The sequence below is a fragment of the Malus sylvestris genome, chromosome 5 (assembly GCF_916048215.2).
Source record: "Malus sylvestris chromosome 5, drMalSylv7.2, whole genome shotgun sequence".
NCBI lineage: Eukaryota > Viridiplantae > Streptophyta > Magnoliopsida > Rosales > Rosaceae > Malus > Malus sylvestris.
Window position 1 is genome coordinate 22,548,526 of NC_062264.1, and position 22,650 is coordinate 22,571,175.

Below are 22,650 nucleotides of genomic sequence, written 5' to 3' on the forward strand. Positions count from 1 at the left end.
ATAATGTAATTAATAAATAAAAAAATCAGATTCCTCAGTAATATGGATTTTAATAGTTCGTATTATTCAAGACAAAATCTTCAAATATTTATGCATGTGTGGATTAGGAAATAAAATGCCCGATTAGGACAGAGAGGCAGAGAATGTGGTCTACTAGGCCGCCAGTGTTGAATCATAAACTGCCATGTCAGCATCCCCTGGTAAATTACCTGGAAGCCTGCATGGACCCGTTAATATAATGCTAAGGAGACCGAAATTTTAAACCAAATTTGCAAATTAACTGATATATCAACAATAAAAAATAAGCATGTTAATTAATACTTAAGAAATAATTTAATCATCAATATTCACATCATTTGAGTTTACAAAATCTAGTTAGAGAAAAACATGCAGATACAGATAAGTAACAGTTTGAAGTTGACAGAGTTGGATTACTCTAGCCAATTTTATTAACCATGACTAATTATAGTTCAAAGTGTATGAGTGTATGGCTGCATGATTAGGACATTGTCTGTACTCGTGTATAGAAAATAACCATCAGAGTTGCAAGTAAAATGGACAATGCAGTGTTGACTGCAACACTGCAAATGGTTTGAATCTCCTTTACAATAAAGACTCATATGTCACACATTATTGAATCGCAACGCAGCATAAGAATGAATTTGTTCTATGTAAGTTGCTGTTATCTTCTTTTCTAAAAATAAAACTTGCATGCATGACACCGGTTTTACACAATTTTTCGTGCAAATTTTGCTTTTAGAAAAGAAGATCGGCGAAATATAGTGGCGATTGAACCTTAATTTCTTAAACACAATGTGTAGTGGGCGATATATTAGTATCCATTTAAAGAATTAAAGAGTTGTAAGACGTGCCTTCATCAACAAATTTAGGGTGAGATGTTTATTGAAAAGCCAACAACCACATCTTATGATCTCTCTCCCGCGAAACCCTAGTTTAATCATTTTCTTTTTGTTCTAAGCATCCCACGAGATCACCAAAGTTTGATATTTCTTTTCAAAATTTTTTATACAAAACTTATTTAAAACTACTTTGTAACATTAAATGATACACGATTTTGGTAAAAAAAAAAATGATATGCAAATGAATGACTGAAATTAAAATTAAAATATTCAAATAATTATAAAATTTAAATGCAATTATACGCCCGTATCATTAAATAATAGGAAAACTAATGAAAAGGGCTCGAAAACTTTGAGTTTTAATGATAAGGACAAAATAAAGGATAAAGTGAATAGTACCAGGATTGACTTTTTAGTGTAAAAATGTGGTTTTTCGTTAAAGTGAACAGTACCGGGTGCTTTTCGTTAAAGTTCCCAATAATAATAGCATTGAAGTCGCACTCTTTGAATACATTCAAATAACAAATGATGGTATATAAAATATCAATTGGCTGCCACTTAATACTACGATCTAGTGGTATTCCTTTTCACTTGTAAGTGAGAGGTCTTAGGTTCGATTCTCGCCAAAAGAAAAGTATGAATCACATTATTGTTAACTCATTATGAGGCTAAACTTACCCCTCTCTCTTTAAGGTAGATGATATTGTTTGTTTAAAAAAACATCAGTTGACTAGTCAAATTGACCAAAGAGTAAGGAAGGTAGAAGATTGGGAAACTAATTCAAGTGAATGCAATCATTTGTTAAAAAAAAAAAAAAAAACCAGTTGACTAGTCAAATTGACTAAGGAGTAAAGAAGGTGGAAGATTGGGAAACTAATTTAGTGAATGCAAGAGAGTCAAGGAAAGATCAAACTTGTGGGTCCATGTACCAACAACCATATGGTCACATTTGTATGTATATTGTGGACTTTATCAAATCATATGCTTTAAAGCCATCCCACTTTGATGTTGTCTCGTATAATTGCTTGGATCCCACTTTGATTTTGTGTCTCGTATAATTGTTTGGATTTTTAGCCAAAATCTATTTTCAGAGATAATCATAACTCCTCATTTTGACTCTTTAAATTTTAAAATCGAGACAAGTGGTTTCTCAGATTGTCAATCGTCAGTCATTTTAGTCGTTCTGTAAAAAATCTTCGTTAATTGAAGAAACCACTATTTCAAGTAACGGGAATGATTTGACAAAAATGTCCTTAATTTAATAGAATTTTTCATGAAATGACAAAAATGATTGACGTTATATAATCTCATGAACCACTTCAATTGATTTTAAATTTGAGAAATTATATCAATTTTAAGAACCAATTTGACTAAAAAGCCTAATTGTTTCCGTTTATTTTTTCTTTTGGTGTGTCTTTTTTTAAACATCCCCAACTTTTGTAACAAAATGTTAAAACAAGGGGTGTGATATCCACACACCATTTTTTACTTCTCCCACACCTTTTGGGTTTTCGACCGTCGGATTTGATGAATTGAAGAAGATCAACGGACAAAAATTAACAAAGGGTGTGTGAGAAGTAAAAAAGGGTGTGTGGATAGCACACCCCTAAAACAATAAGTTACCAAAGAATGCTACAATTAGTTGACACGCGTTTGTATGTAGGTTGTTCAAAACTGTACTTGAAACTTCAAAGTCACCGATTAACGTTTATCTCTACTCACAATTCACAAATGTGGACATAACTATGTTGATTAGAACAGTTGCACTCTCTCCTATGTGTCCGAGTTTAAACCTTTTGTCTGTAATTTAGAGTTGTATAAAATAGAATATGACTTGTAGAATCATATTAAAAGATGTTCAATAAAATCAAGTTTGCAATTGTATACACCCCAATTTCTTTTATTGAAATTACACCTTAATGTTTGGCGATCTTACACCTTGGATTTCAAATGTCCATCTTACCTATGGTTTCCACAAGCATGAATACCCGCGCTTTGCTACGGATTTTAAGAACATTGTTTAAGACAATACTATTTAACATAAAATAAGTTTTATATATCAATATTTACATGTCTGTTGTTTGAGAAAGTAAATTAGCAACATATTACCGTGATCAAAAGATTAACTGCATTAAACTGCTCATTATTCAAAATATTTAGATAGACTATGAACATGTTACTGAATCTAGATTTTCCTACTTCATTGTTTCCGGCTCATCTTCATCTTCATTATGTTAAGGTTTAAGGTTTCAGCTAGTTCCTACAAATTATATATATATAAGGAGTTGTCAGTTCGTACATATAAGAAAACAAAAGGGGAACATATAATAAGTAAAACTAAGATAGAGTTCATTTGTGATCCTGAAGGTGCAAATGAGATTTTTGTTTCCCACTATTTTCATTTGCTCTATCAGATGCAAAAAGACTAAAATGAGTGCATTCAAACCAACCCATTTTTTGCACTTCAGTCCTATATCAAATATATCTCAGTGATACTAATGTGTATGTAGGAAAAACAGTCAAAAAACAAATGTGTATGTAGAAATTAAAATAGTGAAGAAGGTATCGTTATGACGAATATGTAATAATCTGTTGTGATTAATTTCACAAAGAAACCATATATAAAGGAATCATGTGCAAACAATGCAACATTAGAGTGTTAAAAAGCGAATGAGGATTATATGAAGTCTGAGAGCAACAACATACAAATGAGTAACATGTAAAGTTAAAAAAGAGAAGACATTGATGTACAATGTTGTACTCATACATATGTAGAATAATATATAAAGTAAGCTGGAAATGGAATTTGCAATTTTCTCTTATGGATTTTCTCTGTATGGGTTCGTATTTTGAAATAGGGAGCTTTTCGTGTGGATGATTTGTTAAATTTAACTCAAAACAGTAGAACATATAAGTAAACAAATGGGGAACACATAACCAAAAGCTAAGACGAAGTTTTCTTATGATAATGAGGGAGCATATATAATCCGTTTTTTGCTTTTTTTTTCATCTGTTCTATCAGATACAATGTGTGACAAAAAGAGTCCATTTAAATTAGAAAGAGTTGCGTTAGGCATAATTGGGCAAAGGAAAGCTCTTTATAGCAACAAAAACGTAAAACTGCTTTATAATTGGACAAAGAAAGAGGAAGATAAGAAGAAACAAAGAAAAGGCCCTTAAAATTTTGGCAAAGATATTTTCAGCAAGTGAACAAAAAAACAGAGGCATTTCCAAACAGAAACTCAATATCAATATGCAGCAAAAAGAAAATAACGCATTAGCAAGGAAAAAAACAAAAAAAAATTATAAACCTGAGCAACGACGTAGAATTCATACGAATGCAATACTTTCCCCTCAAATAAAAACCTATAGGAAAATCAAAAACCAAATGAAATAGCATGGCAGAAAAATTGAGGGGGGAAATAAATTAAAATAAACAAATAAATAAAACAAGGAGGACGAATGATGTTGTCCAATGTACTTAATTTCTCTAGAGTATAATGATAGCTTACATATTTCTTGACCATATGAGATCAGTAGTTGATATAATTAGTCCAGCTGCAAAGGAACCCAATTTAACGCTTAACCTTAGCTTATCACTGCAATGAAATAACAAATAAAATGCATATATATCCATCCTTTCAGTCATTCATTAGATAGATGTGTTTGAATGCCACTGGTACCAATGATAAATTTCATTACTCTGCACATATAAATTGTTCTACCAAAACAATTGTTCATAAAAAATTAAAGCATCCAAGTGCATTAAATGAAAATATATTTATATCTAAAGAGGAAGGCTTATCATAGGCTTCAGGAATCTGTAAAAACAAAGGTAAGTATATGAATTCTCAAAAATCAAAAATCAAAAATCAAAAAATCGAAATCAAAATTCTTATTTCTAAAGAAATTGAAGAAAAAATAAGATTAGATTATAAATTGAACGTATAATAAAAGTAGATTCAACACTAGTATCTCAGGAACTAAATTATTGCGTATCAACGCTCATTCTCACCTAGGATCAGTTCAATATTTTTAACAAAGTAAGGTGCTACAGATTGTTGCTTTTGATCATCTTGCTCCTTGTTTTTTAGCTCGACTATTGCCATGGTCATCTCAATAGTTGGTGCAAAGATGTCGTTCCTGCAGTAAGGAACAAAAAAAGATATAGATTAATCCTTACGATTGCTGAGCATATGTAAGTAAATAAATATTGTAGAGACATAAGTTGAATAATTGCAGCAAGCAATTACAAAATTTACTCAATTTCAAAATCCAAATTAGAAATAAAACAAATTGAATGGACTATGAAGATAATTTATTAATTAGAATCAAATTATTAAAATTGAATTGAACAAAACCCTAACTCAAAATTATTGACTTAGAATCAAACTAATGAGATTTAATTAAACAAAACCCTAACTTAACTGAAGCCCCTGTTAAAAACCCATCACTGATATTAAAATTATCTTTGGGTAAATTGGGTATGAGTGAGGGTATTTCCATCATTTCACTGTGATTAGAAACAATGAACCTTCTGAACTAGGTTTTAGTATATATAGAATTTTTGCAAAAAGCAATAATACTTAGAAATACCATACAACACCGTGTGATATGTGATTCGTCTATGTTACGTCAACCAATAATCATATATCTATGTATTATTAGTTACAGTCACTTAGTATCATAGTCTATTGGTATTCTTCTTTACTCATAAGTGAGAAATCTTAGATTCGATTCTCAACAAAGTCGAATTCGAACCACATTATTGCTAGTTCATTGTGAGTCATATTCACCATTTAGTGTAGATAATATTGTTTGTTAAAAAAAAAGGTATTATTGATTACATTGTATGCATGGCATCACATGTTTCGAATTTGGTGCAAAAAATTTGATCTCCGTAACATTTACTCATAAAAAATAAGTACTTTTTCTTATTCTTTGGATGATAAATAATAGAGTCCAATGGATCTCAATTCTCATAACTTGGCATTTTTGGGCCTTTTAACGGCCCTGAATCATGCAAATTCCTTTATGGGTTGGATATTGATCCATGAAAAAAATGGTGGGCCAAGTTTAGGAAAGGGAGAGCCATGGTGCCACGTCACCACATCAGTATAAACAAGTCTGGATCAAACTCAGACAGATGTAGGTTGCTAGTTCAAAATTTGTGAGAGCCACAATTGAGAAAAATGGATAGGATAAGAGCTCTAAATAATTAGTTTCCACACATTTTAAATATTGAGAAAAAAAATATGTATCGTTCCTTCCAATTATCTCTTTATTTTTTTCGTAAGGGGGATTTTTTGGATTTTTTAATTATTTATTGTCCATTCTCCATTGCATGCAATGCAAGCAGGTTAGCTCGGTACACTTGAAAACTCTCTCTCCCCTTGTCTGAAAAAGCACAGAGAAAATGGAGTCGAGCGTGGGAGCTAATGGACGCATTGCAAAGATTTCAGCTCATCTGTTTCCACCAAATTCACAGGTTCTCTCTTGGATTTTCCTTGTTTATTTTAACAAAGCGATATTCTATACTAATTTACTGGATGGAGAAAGGATTTTAACTCGGGTGCAAGGGAGAGCATACTGCCCTAGCCGATTAGCCTAATCCACTCGGGTTTACCTTTGGCTCCATAAAAATGCGTTACGTGACTTGAGCTAACTTATTTTCTGATGTACTACTTCATAAAAAAGTTCGTGACTGTTGATGAAGTAGCAATTAGTATTATATGGTGGTTAAATTCGGTTTATTTGAAGTTTATGATCAAGATTTGCTTAGGAGCCCGTTGATAACCATTTTGTTACTGAAAACTCAAAGTTACGTTTTTTGGTTCTCAAATTTGGCTTGGTTTTTGCTGTTGTGGTGCTAAATAATGATGTCGGGATTATGGATTGTGTGAAGGTGGAGGATGGTTCTGCTTTGAGCAGAGGTGATTGCAGAGCCAAGGGCGGGGCGCCGGGCTTTAAAGTGGCGATTGTGGGTGCTGCTGGAGGCATTGGCCAACCTCTTGCAATGCTCATGAAGATGAACCCACTGGTTTCTGTTCTTCATCTCTATGATGTCGTTAATGCCCCCGGTGTCACAGCTGACATTAGCCACATGGATACCGGAGCTGTGGTAATGAATTCTTCATCAACTTTAATCTTCTATTTGCTGTCGATGAAATGTTCGTTACATTCTATAACAATGTTATGATTCCTAGTGAATGACAATGATGTTTGTAAGTTATGGAAGCATTCTAAATTTCTCATATTCAAGTCTTCAAGTCAAGTGTTTAGATTAAGAAAGTTTCGTCCTTGGAGTTCAGGTGCGCGGTTTCTTGGGGCAGCCACAGCTTGAGAGCGCTCTCACGGGCATAGACCTTGTGATCATACCTGCCGGTGTTCCAAGGAAGCCTGGAATGACAAGGGATGATCTCTTCAAAATAAACGCGGGAATTGTCAGGACCATCTGTGAAGGAATTGCGAAAGCCTGTCCTAAGGCAATCGTCAACTTGATCAGTAATCCAGTGAACTCGACAGTTCCTATTGCAGCAGAGGTTTTCAAGAAAGCCGGGACTTATGACCCAAAGCGTCTTCTAGGAGTCACGATGCTTGATGTCGTGAGAGCAAATACTTTTGTTGTAAGTACCACTCAAACAAGTTTGTGTGGCTTCCTATCATTTATATTCGTGGTTTTTTCATTTCCCACTAGCGTAATTTTCTTCCAGGCGGAAGTTCTTGGACTTGATCCTAGGGAAGTCGATGTTCCAGTTGTTGGTGGTCATGCTGGAGTGACCATTTTGCCGCTTCTGTCACAGGTTGTATAGAAGGATACAAGTTTCGGCATCTTTAGTTGTTTTCTTATGTTGCCTTCAAATAATAAACTGGTTGCCGTATAAGCGTGCAAATTTCTAAAGACGATGCCTGTGTATGCAGGTCAAGCCTCCTTGCTCCTTCACCAAAGAAGAAACAGAATACCTAACAAACCGGATTCAAAACGGTGGAACAGAAGTTGTTGAGGTAATGCCTCTTAGCTTGTGAATCTTCTTCACTTATTATCTGGAAAGCTATGAATCTGGTTCGACGCATATTGTTCTTCCATATTACTGTTGAGTTCAGGCGTTGTTCTTGTGTGTTTATTCTTCAACAAAAATCATATACAAAACTCCGACAACTTTATCATTTGCAATTTTGCAGGCAAAAGCTGGGGCTGGTTCGGCAACACTGTCAATGGTTAGTCATTTCAATTCGCTCAATTGTATACACATAATTTCTTTCAGGATTATCAAGACTTGGAATTGACTAAAACAATCTGCAGGCATATGCAGCTGTGAAATTTGCGGATGCATGCCTCCGCGGCTTGAGAGGAGATGCTGGCGTTGTTGAATGCGCTTTTGTTGCCTCTGAGGTACTCTGTTCTAGCCTTATTGGCGTCAACGTTGTCTTAAAACCAAGTTCTGAACTTCTAGTAACCAAGCACAATGCTTAATCTTTGTGGCAGGTAACCGAACTTCCTTTCTTCGCAACCAAGGTCCGGCTTGGTCGTGGCGGAGCAGAGGAAATCTACCAACTCGGGCCTCTGAATGAGTATGAGAGGTAAAACAGTTCTTAATTATGCACTCCACAATTGTGCTGCTGCAAAATAGCATAGAACAACTTAAACATTCTTATTGGTTTGTCGATAGGGTCGGATTAGAGAAGGCGAAAACGGAGTTAGCAGCAAGCATCCAGAAGGGGGTTTCGTTCATCAAGAAGTGAAATTTACTAAATTCTCAAGTTTCCTACAGAGATTTGTATTTAGTTTGCTGTTGTACTCAGAATCCAGTTGGATTAAATTGTCATTTCAAACATCAGTCCTTCTGACTAAGTTGAACTCACGCTATATATATAAATCAAGGTTTCATAAATTAATTTAAACGCTCGGCAACTCCATTACTTTAAATTTTTATAGTATAACCACACCTCATCTAACTCCTCATGTTTGAAGAAAAAAAGGAACAAAATCGGTTTTATCTTTACACTTCCAGATTTTGTATCAGTAAACCCTAAACCAAGGTATAGGGGCTCGCCGGAGGATGAATGATGGGGACTGTGGACATGGAGACATTGCCCAATAGCTCACTCGGTGCCACGGTGTCCTCCACTAGTACAGGGTTAACCGGAACCACTCTCTCTGGAATGATCTTATCCCCGTCAACCTTAGCCAGCACCTCAAAATGCATCCTCACGGTCTCAGGCTTTGTCCTCCAATCTGGAAAACCCTTCAAATCTATCCCATCTCCTTCTTTGAGCTTCTTCTCGACCCCAAACCCGATCTTCAAAAACGTCTGTGCAGACACATCTGCCTTCAATAACTTGAAGGATCCTTTCTCATTGGCCTTAGGACCCAGCACAGACGCAAGCAGTGACTCAAAACCTACCAAGTTAGGGTTCGAGCCATTGATGGAAGCAAGGGGCCAGACCGTGCTGAAGTAGCTAGGGGTTAAAATGGCGGTGGTCTCTTGGTTTTGCAGCTCAACAGAAACGGGCTTGGTGTTGGATCGTGAGGACAACTCCACAAGGCCTGGGGCAAGGCGCTTTAGTTTGAGCTTGTTGTTCACGGAGGGAGAGGTCGAGGAAGGTGATGCGAGGGAAGTCGGACCAACAATGCGGAGAGACAGCAGTGGAGATGATTGGGTTCGAGAAGCACGGCGCAGCCATTCAGCCAAGGTCACAAGACCAGAAGCAAACCCATTGTTGGTTCGGTTCAATGGCAATGGGAGCTGAAGAGGGTGGCGAAGACTCACAGACCTGGCACCCTTCACTGTGACCACAGCCCCTTCTGCCAATATCACCTTCTTCAACACACCAGCATCCACATCATGCTGCATAACATTCAACAAATCAGTTCCCAAAACTCCAAATTTTAATCATAAACAACAGGTCACATTGCAATTTTGCTTCCGTGATTATAATTCCGTAAATCTTACTTTTCAAATTAGGACCAAGTTAAAATTTTAAATGATTCATCAAATCCGCAGATTCCATATTAGTTTAAAGTAAAATATCGTTCGTGCATTAAAAATTAAAAGACTTCGAGCTAAATATCCGAAATCTAATAGCTTATACTTACAGGAAGCGAAATCCTCATATCTTTGGCGTCCTGAATCCAGAGCTCCATGGGCCCAGCCAGCTGAAACGGAGCCAAAACCGGAGGCAACCCACCACCCGATTTGCCTTTCTGGACCAACCCATTTTCGTCCTCGACCCTAAAAATGGGCAAGTCGACGTAGTCCCAGCGGTCGACGTCCTCCAGAAGCTTGAAAGGCAGGACCTTGTTGTCCACCTCCACGTCGAACTCGTACGCCACCGAATGCCCCACCTGCGCGTCCCTCAAATCGAACCCCGACACCTTCAGATCCTCCGCTTGAAACCCTAATCCCTTCACAATCGCCTCCTTCAAATCCTGCAAATCAACCAACCAAATCTCAATCAAACAACCAATCAATCAATCAACCAATCCGAATCCAAAAATTCAAATTGTAGAGAGAGAGAAAAAGAGATGGGCGTACGGAGATGGCTCTGGGGGTGGCGTAGGGAGGGCGGAGCTCCGGCGCGGAAATCAGAGAGAGAGAGGACGGGAGGAATTCCACCGTCAGGAGGATCAAAAGCAGCGTTTTGGGAGACATTGTTTTTGGATTTTGAATTTTTGGACGAACTGGGAATTGGACAGTTCCGATTTTGGGAATGAAATCGGTGGTGGGTTTGATTTAGATTTTGGATTCGGGGTTTAATCTTTTATGTATGGGAAAGTGGGGGCGTTTTTACTCGAGAAAATTCATTTTTCTTAATTTTCTTGGGAAAATTTGAGTGGTGAAGAATCTAGAGGGTGATGACGTGGAGGAAACGGACCAATGGGAAGGGAGGAAGTTATGCCAACGGCTCGCGTGATTGGCTGAGGTTTGTGGAGGCTTCTCACCATGACGTGGATCAGGCAACTTTGAGTTAGCACGCCGCGTGTTTCGCGGGGTTTCTATGCTTGGATTGAGGTTCGTAACACCGTTTAGGGGAAATAAACGGCAACGTTTAAAATAGATTACACAAAACCACGTCGTTTCCGGTATATTACGGAACATAACAATGGTGTTGATCGGGTTCGAACCCAAGACATTCAGACCCTGTTCAGTGGACTGGATGAGATATATTATTATCAATTAAAATAGACATAAGTTCAGTTCGTTATTTATTGTATGAAATGTGAGATGAACATGACTTGTATGTAAGTCATGTCTTAAACATGGACATCACTGAACATGATGAGTTATGAGTCCACAATAGAGTGGGTTATCTAATCTATCTTTTTACATGATTACAAGTCATATCTTACAAGTCTCTGTCAATCCAATCATATTTCTAAGAATCTCAAATAGCTTACCAAACAAGCGTGTTAAACTTACATGATAACCAACTACACCACGACACCTTGCTGGCTAAATTTAAAAAAAAAACAAATTATTTTGAGTGTAAATGTAATGAAAGAAGCAGCCCAATTGAAATCAAAACCAATTAACAACAAAATCCAGTTGTTTTTGACAAAAAACTGAAATTTCTTTTATTAACGGCATGTTGTAGGCATAATTTACTGAACAATTATGGAGGTCAGAGAGAGAGGGGTGCGACATACATAGAGAGAAAGAGAGAGATGTGTAATTGTGGGGTGTATTCTATTCCACCCCATTGTGCCTTTATTTATAGTAGTAGGATAGGTAAAAACCTTTACCCTTAGGAATAAATCATTTAATAGGTAATCTACTCCTAATAGGAATATAAGAGATATTCCAAGATATACTAGGATTTACACAATCACATTCCTAATCTAATAAGACTGCAACACTCCCCCTTGAATGTGTAAATACTCAAGTAAATGGTGCATCAAGTCTTCAGTGATGAAGAAAGTACAGTTGATGAAGTTGTCGACACAATGAGCAAATACGAGTCTCAAATCAACGGAAAAATGCATAAAAAGTAAAACTCACAAAACCTCGTTATGATAAAACCCAAGGTGGGAGAAAGCCCATAGACTAAGGTGAAAAGTAAGAAGTTGCATTAGGTCAAAACTATACGTCTTTTGGACGCAAGTAGAATCGCTCACAAGGGTATGATCAGCCTAGGATGGGTGCCTCGTTAAAACCTAGTTCGGTAGCAAAAATCCAGTGGGAAAAATGCTCCTAATCATAAGGAAAAAGAGTACATTAAGATCAAGAGAGTATACTTCTGAATACTCCCCCTGAGTTTGACATAACTTCCAAATGAGAACTACAAGCATTTGCATATGAATAGTTAGGCATACCAATTCCTCGGACAAGCTTCTGGAAGGTTAACTTTGGTAGTGACGTCGTGTAGAGGTCAGCAAGGTTGTCTGGGATTGGTTTGCATGACTTCAATCTCCTGATGCTTTGTTGATATAGACGCAATATGTCTTGGTGTTGACTTTGTTGATGTATCATGACTTGGTCGGGTGGATACATGCGGCATAATCTTCAAGGATCGTTGTCGGGACTCAACGATAGATGAAAACACAACAAGTACTTCGAATATACTCAATAAGAACTCATAACCATGTCTCACTTGTGGCGTAGTGAAGTGAGGTGAGTCTTGGAACGATTCGAAGATTTCGCAACTAAGGTCATATCGTAGACCTCTAAGATATTGCGATATCTCTAACAGTAAAGACATAACCATTTGGGGATTTTGCCTTGTGCGGGTTTAATAAGTAACCTGCGTCAGTATAACAAACAAGGCACACATCATTCTGAGGATCAGGGGGGTTGGATCCACTCGAGATGTGTTGGGATTTGCCCTCGTAGTACCTTCAAGGTACATTTTTAATACCAATTCAATGGTTACGTGTGGCCATGGTGCTGCATCTTTACCAAGATCAACAGCAAAGGTGATGTCCTGTCTAAATACAATGAGCTAAGTACAACGAAACCCAAAGTTGAACTCATATATGGAATTTCGGATTCTATAACCTCTTCAAGGGTCTCATTTGCATATAACGTATGGACGATCAAAGGTATACTCAAAGGTGACACATTCAGGGTGTAGTTCGACTGGTAGACCAAAATACCGTTAGAACAATGCTTCAACTTCAGGTCAAGGCATAAACGAGTTTTCCCACGATCCTTCATCTCAAATTCCATCTTCAAGTGCGAGGAAGTTTTCTCAAGCTCTTCCATAGTCTTAGTGAGATTCATGTCTAAATACACTTCGGGTAAGGATATGCGTCGTAACATCATTATTCGACCTTAAGTGTCCTAAATGGTCATGCCAAAACAAGTAAACTGCTCAATCACCCAGCTCTAGGCCGGCCACATGTGGCATGTTCCCAGTTGGGAAACAACCCATTGGCCCCAAATCAAAGTTGCAGACTCATTTTTGGAGGTGGTGCAAAGATATTTCACTCTATTTTCTTTAGTGGTTTCATTTAGAGGTGGAAAATAATACCGAATTTCCCAAACCAAACCGAAAAATTCCCGAAACCAAACCGAAAAAATACCAAATCGAAAATCCCGAAACGTTCAGTACCTAAGACCGAACCAAACCGAAATTTTCGGTATGGGAATCGGTTTCAAGTTTTCATTTTTTCAGTATTCCCATACTGAACCGAAATAAAAAAAAATATTTAATTTTTAAATATATATTTGAAATTGTAACAGCCGTCGGATTTGGTTGAGATTTAATCTCAACCGTGGAATAGAAATTAAACCTACACTTACACTTTGTCTCTCCCATCTCTCTCGACTCTCAGTTCACTCACTCTCTCTCGCGGCTCGCCTCAGACTCAAACCCTTACCTCACCACCCTCGTTGCCGATTTGTCTCTTCATTTTCAAATCTGGCCACACAAGTGACTCACCTGAGTCACATCTCTCTTGACTATCACCTTTCTGATCTCTCTCTCAGTCTCTCTCGACTTCTCATCCCACACAAAGTCACAGTGGAAGAGCCTTCCTTCATGAATCACGGCCACCGGTGCCACTTTCCTTCTCAGTCTCTCTCGATTCCAATCATCCAGTGCATTGTGCAATTCTCCCCCAAATCAGGTAAAGTTCACAAGCTAATTTAGGGTTGGAATTCAAGATTAGAGTTTGTAAAATTTAGCACTTGAAGATAAAGTATACTGCATACTGAGGGTTTAGGGGTTGAATTGGTGTTGGAATTCAAGATTAGGGTTTCTCTTCTATCACAGACTCACGATTGAAGCATAAATTTGTTACGGGTTGATAGTTGATAGTTAATAGTTGTAGCAATAATTGTAGCTACTAAAATGAATTTCGAGAGTTGGTGTAAATTGATGAATGGAGTTCAGAATTAACCGTGGAATTTTGGGATGTTTGTAATGCAGCACCACAAATGTATTTACAGTTTGCATTTGGTTAGAAGCGAGAATGGAGGATGCACGCAAGCAAGAACTAGAGGTATGTGGCAATACAGTCAATGTGTTAATTTTCATTTGTATGCTAATGAAGTTGAACAAATAGGACTTGACTGCTGTGCAATCTGAATATTGCTATCATTTTTTTGAACTCAGCATTTACCTACATTATTGTTGACAACGAAACGTGATGACCTTTTCTTATATCTGTTATGCTCGGTCTCTCTCTCTCTCTCTCTCTCTCTCTCTCTCTCTCTCTCTCTCTCTCTTCATTTTGAATCTGATTTGATGCATATGAATGTAGCTAGTGTTAGGCATTGACCATGGTTGCGCTCCTTGTTATGTTTTTATGCTAACAATTATCTACGAAAAGCTTGTTTCCTTTTTTTTTTCCGTAAGAATAGTTGCGAAAAACTATTGCAACCTGTGTACTTATTAATGAGATAGTAATTATTATGTTGAATGTTTTTGGATGAAGGTTACCATTTTATGATTTTATCCCACTATATTATGAATGTGACATTACATATTAGAACAGCCTGCAATATATGTTGAAGAATATAAAAATTACAAGATAAGCTGGAGCAACATAGGAGCTCTAGTGTTATGTTGATCAATGATCATTGTATCATGATTCATGCCTTTTCAAATGAAGAATGATCAACATTTTAAATCAGTTGCCATAATCGAATTGACTGTAACTTCTTTGGCCTTGTTGATTATATGATATTGAATCTCTTTGGTCTTCTCTACTTTAATTTTTGATGTTCCTACATGATTTTTACAGGTGTCCATCATTTTCAAGAACTTTTTGCCCAAACGAAGTACAAAGAAGCTACTGAGCTTGCTACGGATACCTGTTGCTAAATTTCAGGTTCCCATTTTGCTTATGTATTTGTACATGTTTCTTTCTTTAAGCAGTATTTCTCTCTTGAATTTTTAGTCCAATAGCCCAAAAGCCCAAAACTATTTTGGGATTCCCAATTGTCCCGAAATCCCGAAACTAATTCGGGATTCCTGAAAATTTGGTTTGGGATTGGTATTGAATTTAGGATTCCTGAAAACTTCGGTTTGGGAATCAGGACTTGCATTTTGGTTCGGTATCCCATACCGACCCATCCCTAGTTTCATTTATGATCATTGTCATCTCGAATATCCTTAAAAACTCAATGTCAGGGAGAATTTAAGGTCCCTTAAATGGTGATTCAGTACCATTCATACAACGAGGAACGTGCCAATGCTCTTAATCAGGTTGGATAGACCTGAAGTCATTGTTAGAGATGTGATTTAGGTGTAAAGTTAGTGTGTGTAGTACGCATTCATCCAGACAACTAACTTTCTCACATTCCTACCTAATCACGTGTTTAATTGAATCAGTCACATGTATTAAGAAACATGATTCAATTAACTCATATTCGAGGATAATATCAATAAGATTGTCCATAAGTAAAACATACATCAAACTTGAATCCAAGAACATAGAAAAATGTTCACAAAGTAAATGGTTTACTAAGGGGATTCAGCCATCAAGGCATCCATGTCAAAATTCTACTCTTCCAAAGATGTTCGGTGGAGCAAAATCAATCTCACATATTGACTACTAGAATGGTACTCCTTAACAACATTGGTAGGGGGCACGAACACGTGCATAACCAATGATCTATTCCATCAAAACGGAAGTAGATTCTGCACGGTTAAGGTTTGGGAATACTATCCCTTATTCTTGAAGTTTTAGGTCTTAGGTACCAAGGATCACACTTCAGGTATGATGCCACACCTTGTCAGGCCCTAATTCTACCATATGTTGTAAAAACAAACTCAAAATTGGATTGTGAGAGAATATGTCATTCTGTGTATCCTTGTCGAAGTAGTGCATCACCATTCGGTAGGTTTTGACCGAACTGGGTCGAGTTATTTAGTATACTCCAACTGAACTGGGTCTATACCTTTCTCTCACATTTGTGGTAGTAATCAGATCAGAGAATTTGGTAAACTTCTGCTATCTACACTAGTACTTCAGGGGCAAGTTAGAAACAATGAATGACGAGAAAAGTATTCTCCAGTCAAAATTCGATCAGATTTATAAACTTCAGAATTGTACTCATTCATGGACATAATCATGGTGTGCTTCAGGCAATGTCTTTCATGATTAGATAGTCCGTAAGAGCGAGCCAAAGAGCCATGGAATCATCGATCGGGAGGTATTTCCATTTGTAATGATTTGAGCATAAGTCTTTGAATGAAGATCATGGTAGAGGCTTATTCAGCTCTTCCATGCCATTGTTGGCTTCAATGGTTTCTCAGCTTTTTGATAGTCAAGTGGAGATTCAAGTTATGTACCCCACATAAAGTGGTTTCTAATAGAAAACGTCCAAATCAGGAAAATAAAACTTGTGACGGTTCGATAATCCACTGAATTGGAGGGAACAGGATTGTGATTAATGTTATGGGAATGAATTATCCATAAGCATCAAAGTTAGAACATTCGAGTTCTAAGACATGGTTTTCATGAAAAAAATGTCGGGTTTTCATAGGTGTATTGTTTTATGAAATCTTTGGGTTTCAAAGGCACTAAATTTGAAACTACAGGTTCAATTTAGTTTATGAATGTTTAGTTCATAAAAGAGAGGTTCCTACAAGAACACAGAATGCAATATACAAGTGTAGTGAATTTGAGTTTCTTCAGGAACTTAAATGTGAGTGCTTCGGGACTACGAAAGTATGTCAACGGTTCAAAGTATAAAAATGAATTATTGAATCGTTAATGTCTAAAAGTGAGTTTCAAGTCACTAATTTTGGATTCATTATTAGATTAATGGATTGCAGGTCACTTTTAATTAATTCAATAAATCGGGCTATACAAGGTCGATTGTAGAAGCAAAATAATATTAACAGACAGGTTAAAATTATTTAGAATGCTAAAATAATAGTGTTGGGTCGAAAATACCATAGCCCAAAAATTGGGCCGGGTGCCGTGAGCAAAGTGATCGGATGTGGCTCTAATAGCAGCCCACAAGGTGATTTCAGGCCATGGGCTAAGGGTTTTGAAGCCCAGCAACAAGTGATGGCTTAATTGGGGCCAAGTTATTGGGCTGCGGCACAAGCCTAGCAATAAAAAAGGTTGTGGCATACAGGCTGAGGCGAGGTAAGAGCTCAGTAGCAAGCGGGCCATGGTAGAGAACCAGTCCAGCTAACCAGAAAACTGGTGTAGACAGGCCGGGGCTTCAAGCCCGTGACAGTGACAAGCCTAGCATGGCTTCAGGCATGCGGGTTGTGGGTTGAGTTTTAGACTAGGCCTTTTAGGCCCTTGAGATGACCATCCTAGGCCGAGGCCTGGTTGAATGTTGAGGGAAGGCAGCAAGCCCCAGATGGCTGCACAAAGGTCCAAATCGGTGTCCCAAGGTCTGTCGCCACGGTGGTGCTAAAAATTACCCAATTTTTTTCAAACCTAGGGTTTAAAACCTTAATTGCTTCTAATTTATGAATATGCGTTGACTCACATATTCAACATAACAAATATAATTGCGTAATGCATGAAACAAATATATATATTGACAAATATATGAATATATACAATATATATATCGAAAAGAAAATATAAACATAGGGGGGTTCATGCATCATGGGGAATGTTTTCATGCTTCAAGGTCGTTTCAAATATCTTACTTTATTTTAAATGCACCTGATTGGCAGAAAACAACAAGAGCCTTTGAATTTGTAGAAGATCCTTCTCATAAAGCCGAAATTGCATCTTCAATGCGTTGTATCATATTCAACATAGAAAAATTAAATTGAATCAATAGCATGTAGATCAATTCAAAATAATAAATTAATCATAAAAAAAGGAAAGATTAAAATGTAATACTCCCCTGATTGAAAATCAAACTCTCTTTAGCGCAGCGTCAAGAGCATACTGATAACGTGTTGTAGGCATAATTTACTGAACAATTATGGAGGTCATAGAGAGAGACAAAGGTGTGGCAATGGAGAAGAAGAAGAGAGAGATGTGTAATTGTGGGTGTGTTCTATTCCATTCCATTGTGCCTTTATTTACAGTAGTATGATAGGTAAAAACCTTTCTGCTTAGGATTACAACATTTAATAGGTAATTTACTCCTAATATGAATATAAGAGATATTTCAAAATATACTAGGATTTATACAATCACACTGCAACACGTCATACATACTTGCCCTAATACAATTTGAGGAATTATTTGAGGAACTTGCTTTGTTAGTTCTTTTGTGTACATGCATAGAATATTCCTTTTTCTGATTATCATAGGATTAGGATATTCATTTTTTATTATACAGCAAGAACCAAACTCTGAACTTATTATAATCCTAATTTATTAACGTATTCTTCTTCTACACTTACGTTATAGACAAGTTTTAATCATTAATTAATATGAGACTATAAGACTAACAGACAAAATTAACACGAGACTTTGTGACTCAAGCGAATTATTGGCTTATAGTTATTCGATATAATTACATTTGCCTTAATTCTTTAATTCTGCCCCTCTAATGTATCTTAATTCATGATTATAATGAAGGGGGATTATTCTTTTGAAACTTGAGAGAGGTTGTTCCCATAAAGTCATACCAAAGATCACAATCTTAGTGGGGCTACCAGAGAATATTAAGCTCCGCTAATCATTCACCTAAACTTATAAGATAATAAGACCTCCAAAATTCCAAGTTTGAGTCTCCAGTTAGTGTCAATTTTTCAAAGTCTTATTTGTCCAGTCTACTCCCCAGCACCCACCAATACCAAAAACCAGCAAGCTTAATTAATTAGCTATATTCCCAACTAATCTCCAATATGCTGTGATGGTATTCAACTATTATCCTTGTGATGGCATTTTGTGCGTGTGTTTTCCCTTTGTTTAGAGAGTATACACAATCATTTGGACAAGGAAATTTAAAAAGGCAAAACGATGATTTGATTCCTATAGTTTGGGCGAAGTATCATTTTTTGCGATTGTAGTAATGGAGTTTATTAATTGTTTCACATCTGATTGTGTAACATGTTTAACGCACATATAAGGCAATTCCAATTTACCCCTTGGATTTTATACTCGTGCTAATTTTGTGGAAATTTTTGACGAAAATTAAGCTTGTACTCAACATTACAATAATCAGTTAATTAAGTGCCTGCATTCGATAAAACTATTAAATTGTAGAAACTAAAGTGGAACTTCGCCCAAACTATAAGAAGCCAATTAAAAATAACAGAACGTTATTTTGTCACATAGAATAACATACATCCACTCCAATACACTTGTGGGTAAAGGTAACATAAAATTACTTATTTTCCATTACTTGCCAACAAAAGGGTTACATATAAAGAGAAGATTACTATAAAAAGAGGCTCAAGAGATTAGATGTTCAAGATGCCTCTTAAAACACTGACCAAACAAATGCCTGCTTTTATCCTCACCTATAAAAAAAACCCCTAGGGGACACAAAGGGACGAGTCGCATTTCGCAAACTCCTTGAAGTAAAACAAAAGCTGTGAGATAACTTGCTTAAACAGGTGGGTAAATAAGCATGGTAAACAAGTTAACCACGCAAAAAAAAGTTGAAGTGAAAAAACCCTCCTGCAAAATATTAACTGACAGCAAACAAGCTTGAAGGTTGTGGTAATCTAACTTGGTGAAGGATTGCAGGCCCTGTAAACAGAAATTCTGAAAAAAGGTACTTAAACTTGGACTGGTATATTTGAGGAAATACTCCTATTTATTGTGAACCTTCTTCAGCAAGGAACAGATCGAAAGCTGCGAGTAGATTATTTTCACATGAACAGCTCAAAAGCTGCGCGTAGATTCTTGACGAGATCCTTCACCGAGAGGCTGAATTCCGCTTCCATCTGCAAAGATCGAGATATGGTATCAAATGACTTTGGATTAAAAGTGGGGAAGAGACATTCGCACGCCCATTTTATCCCCAACACACGGCTGTTTATTTCTATTTTTTGGATTGAATAAATTAAGAGAGTCCAAGGGACCAAAAAAAAAACATTAGTTGTAGGAGACACGAGTGTATGGAAATCATTTCTATTGAAAATATTATGAAGCAACAAATTTCATTCATATAACTGAGAAGGAAATTTACCTGAGCAATAATGGTAACATCAAGAGCACAGCTCCCGAATGTCATCACACTACTATTGATGAATTTCAATTGGAGCTTCTCAACCTCTGCTATTGTTTTTTCCACAATTCCTTTTCTTTTTTCACAGTGGATTCTTATCAAGACATTGTTGTCACAGAACCTTGCTTCAATTTCAGGCAGTGTCGTGTCAAACGGGCCTGTGGAGCTGTTTTCGTCAGAGCAAGAACTGTCGCTGTTGGCAAAGAGCTGTGTTTTCTTCACAAACACGACCGATTCCATGTTTTTGTTTCTCGTCTGTTCCTCAAGCGTCTTTACCTTGTCCTGCAGTTGTTTGATGTACTTAATTGAATCTCCCAGAACAGAAGCCTTGTCCATCTGTCATAGCATGAAGTATGATTTACGTTTAGAAACACAATTCAGCAGGTAAAAAAAAATCCAAATTTCTCGGAATTGATGCCATCCCAAAACCTACCGGTTACTTGGAGTATAAGCAAGACAATCAAATATAAAAGAATGTCTTGAATAAAACTTGCGGTGGATTAACAGATAGAGGATATAATTTCTGTTACCTTCTTTAGACCAGGAACGATTGCAGATAAAGCTATGAACCGTTGGCTGAGCTTCTCTCTGCGCTTCCTTTCGGCGATAATGTGATCTTGGGTCTGAGAAAGCCGAGTGGTTGTGCTGATCCCATTTGATGAATAATTTCGGTTTCCAAATGAACCTTGAGAAAGCAATATATCAGAAGGGAGAGTGTTGGTGCTCTTTGAACACACTGCTGCTCCCTCCCCCTTAGGCTTAAGCACCGGCATTTGGTTTGCATGATGAGAATTGACGAACGAAAGAATGTTTGGAGGCAAGGAAGCAACTTGTGGATTTGATACAAGATGATCAGTTTTGCATGAAGTCCATCCATCAGTTTTGAGCTGTTTCGTTGGTCTGTCAATGGCGGTATGAGAATTATCGATTGGAGTTTTGAGGTTGAAAATTGGGTGGAACTGAGAGTGTTGTAAATTCTCTCCAAATGCAGCTGCTAATGGGAGCATACCGAGCTCATCCAAAGAGTTCATGTACTGCCACTGGTTGATGAAGAAGGGATCCTCCATTCCCTGTAAGTTAAACAATTTCCTTCTTAATTATTAATTTAAGTATAGACAATATTTCATCAAATACAATGAATAAAACTATTTCAAACAAGTCCAAAACATTAACATTAATACAATCTCGAATTATTAATTATGTGCTAAATAATCCTTGAACTTTCAAACATAAAAAACAGAAGCTTTGTTGCACATGTTTATCTTTGTCCAAAAGGAAAAGACACCAAGGGTTGCTGCAGAATTGTCTTACCAGCTCAGATAATCCTCCTCTTGATGAAATCTCCATCAAATTTGCTCCTTTATCTTTTTCTTGATGATCTAGAGCTCACGGAAGGGTTCTGGAAAAACAAAATCATTGTACCAAGTTACTGGCCCCGTACAAAACAATCCGCTCAACGCATCCTATTAGAATGCAAGTTTTAAACCAAAAACACAATTGGTAAAGGGAAAAATTAAAAGAATATTTTAAGCACTTACGCAAAATACTACTGTCTCTAATGCGGGATACTCTCAACAGACTCCCTTTCGGTACAAAATATGCAATTAAAAACTCTAAAATTGTGCAGAAACAAACAACCCTAAGCTTTGGAAGAAGAAGCTGTATCACGACAAATAGCAAGTATAAATACTTTGAGAAGTAAGGAAGCTTACACTCGATCGAACAATTAATGACCAAAGCTTGTTCTTCTCCCAAGTGATTCTCTCTCCCTTAGAGAGCACAAGACCTTGACCTGCAGCTTCAAGCTTTTATATATAGCTCTTGCTGAGTTGCTTGTGTACGTAGTTCATCTGTCAGTACCTCACCTTTGAACAAATCCTCTCTCTCTCTCTCTCTCTCTCTCTCTCTCTCTCTCTCTCTCTCTCTTATAGGTAGCATGATTTGATTACTAATGTTCCCATTAAGTTGGAACTGTTGTTCCTCATGAATTGTTTGAATGCTGACTACAGGTACCAAGAAAAGTAGATTATTAATTTGTCTAATGCTAAAATATAGGTTGCTTTATAGAAATGAATCAGAAATCCAATTTTGTTGCTTTGTGGACTTTTAGGAGGATCTTTCACCAACAATCTAGCCATTGAAATTTTCACGAAGTTGCTAATGAAGCAACCCAACAATATTGGAATTTAGACATGTGGTCCTCCACAATGTCCTTATCACCAAAGCCAACCTTG

General features: G+C 36.9%; 3 protein-coding genes across 4 annotated transcripts; 1 reads left to right on the forward strand and 2 right to left on the reverse strand.

Moving 5' to 3' along the window:
• Window positions 1-6,140: 6,140 nt before the first annotated feature.
• On the forward strand, window positions 6,141-8,762 carry LOC126623254 (malate dehydrogenase, glyoxysomal). The gene is made up of 9 exons (XM_050292075.1): window positions 6,141-6,348; window positions 6,766-6,981; window positions 7,172-7,486; window positions 7,574-7,663; window positions 7,782-7,865; window positions 8,043-8,078; window positions 8,164-8,253; window positions 8,347-8,441; window positions 8,531-8,762. Exons 1-9 carry the CDS (start codon window positions 6,277-6,279, stop codon window positions 8,601-8,603), a joined length of 1,071 nt encoding a protein of 356 aa, XP_050148032.1. The 5' UTR covers window positions 6,141-6,276; the 3' UTR covers window positions 8,604-8,762.
• LOC126623253 (uncharacterized) lies at window positions 8,753-10,642 on the reverse strand. Its single transcript, XM_050292074.1, has 3 exons — window positions 10,397-10,642; window positions 9,958-10,290; window positions 8,753-9,709 (listed from the first exon to the last, which is right to left on the reverse strand). Exons 1-3 carry the CDS (start codon window positions 10,511-10,513, stop codon window positions 8,891-8,893), a joined length of 1,269 nt encoding a protein of 422 aa, XP_050148031.1. The 5' UTR covers window positions 10,514-10,642; the 3' UTR covers window positions 8,753-8,890.
• An 8,843-nt stretch (window positions 10,643-19,485) lies between these two features.
• LOC126621161 (transcription factor bHLH18-like) lies at window positions 19,486-22,432 on the reverse strand. Of its 2 annotated transcripts, none has more exons than XM_050289560.1 (5): window positions 22,129-22,432; window positions 21,728-21,815; window positions 20,947-21,486; window positions 20,378-20,752; window positions 19,486-20,132 (listed from the first exon to the last, which is right to left on the reverse strand). In XM_050289560.1, exons 2-5 carry the CDS (start codon window positions 21,761-21,763, stop codon window positions 20,058-20,060), a joined length of 1,026 nt encoding a protein of 341 aa, XP_050145517.1. In that variant the 5' UTR covers window positions 21,764-21,815; window positions 22,129-22,432; the 3' UTR covers window positions 19,486-20,057. The 2 variants fall into 2 exon arrangements, with proteins under 2 accessions (XP_050145517.1, XP_050145518.1); XM_050289561.1 differs by lacking the exon at window positions 22,129-22,432 and adding an exon at window positions 21,955-22,085.
• Window positions 22,433-22,650: the final 218 nt, after the last annotated feature.

Excerpts from the sequence above, each read along its gene's own strand:
- LOC126621161 (XM_050289560.1), bottom strand. The coding sequence starts at position 21,763 with ATGGAGATTTCATCAAGAGGAGGATTATCTGAGCTG. Across the intron at positions 21,487-21,727 it reads GAGGAGGATTATCTGAGCTG|GGAATGGAGGATCCCTTCTT; the intron begins GTAAGACAATTC and ends TTTAACTTACAG. Across the intron at positions 20,133-20,377 it reads ATGTTACCATTATTGCTCAG|ATGGAAGCGGAATTCAGCCT; the intron begins GTAAATTTCCTT and ends CGATCTTTGCAG.
- LOC126623254 (XM_050292075.1), top strand. The coding sequence starts at position 6,277 with ATGGAGTCGAGCGTGGGAGCTAATGGACGCATTGCAAAGATTTCAGCT. Across the intron at positions 7,664-7,781 it reads TTTTGCCGCTTCTGTCACAG|GTCAAGCCTCCTTGCTCCTT; the intron begins GTTGTATAGAAG and ends CTGTGTATGCAG. Across the intron at positions 7,866-8,042 it reads GTGGAACAGAAGTTGTTGAG|GCAAAAGCTGGGGCTGGTTC; the intron begins GTAATGCCTCTT and ends GCAATTTTGCAG.
- LOC126623253 (XM_050292074.1), bottom strand. The coding sequence starts at position 10,513 with ATGTCTCCCAAAACGCTGCTTTTGATCCTCCTGACGGTGGAATTCCTC. Across the intron at positions 10,291-10,396 it reads CCACCCCCAGAGCCATCTCC|GATTTGAAGGAGGCGATTGT; the intron begins GTACGCCCATCT and ends GTTGATTTGCAG. Across the intron at positions 9,710-9,957 it reads ATATGAGGATTTCGCTTCCT|CATGATGTGGATGCTGGTGT; the intron begins GTAAGTATAAGC and ends AATGTTATGCAG.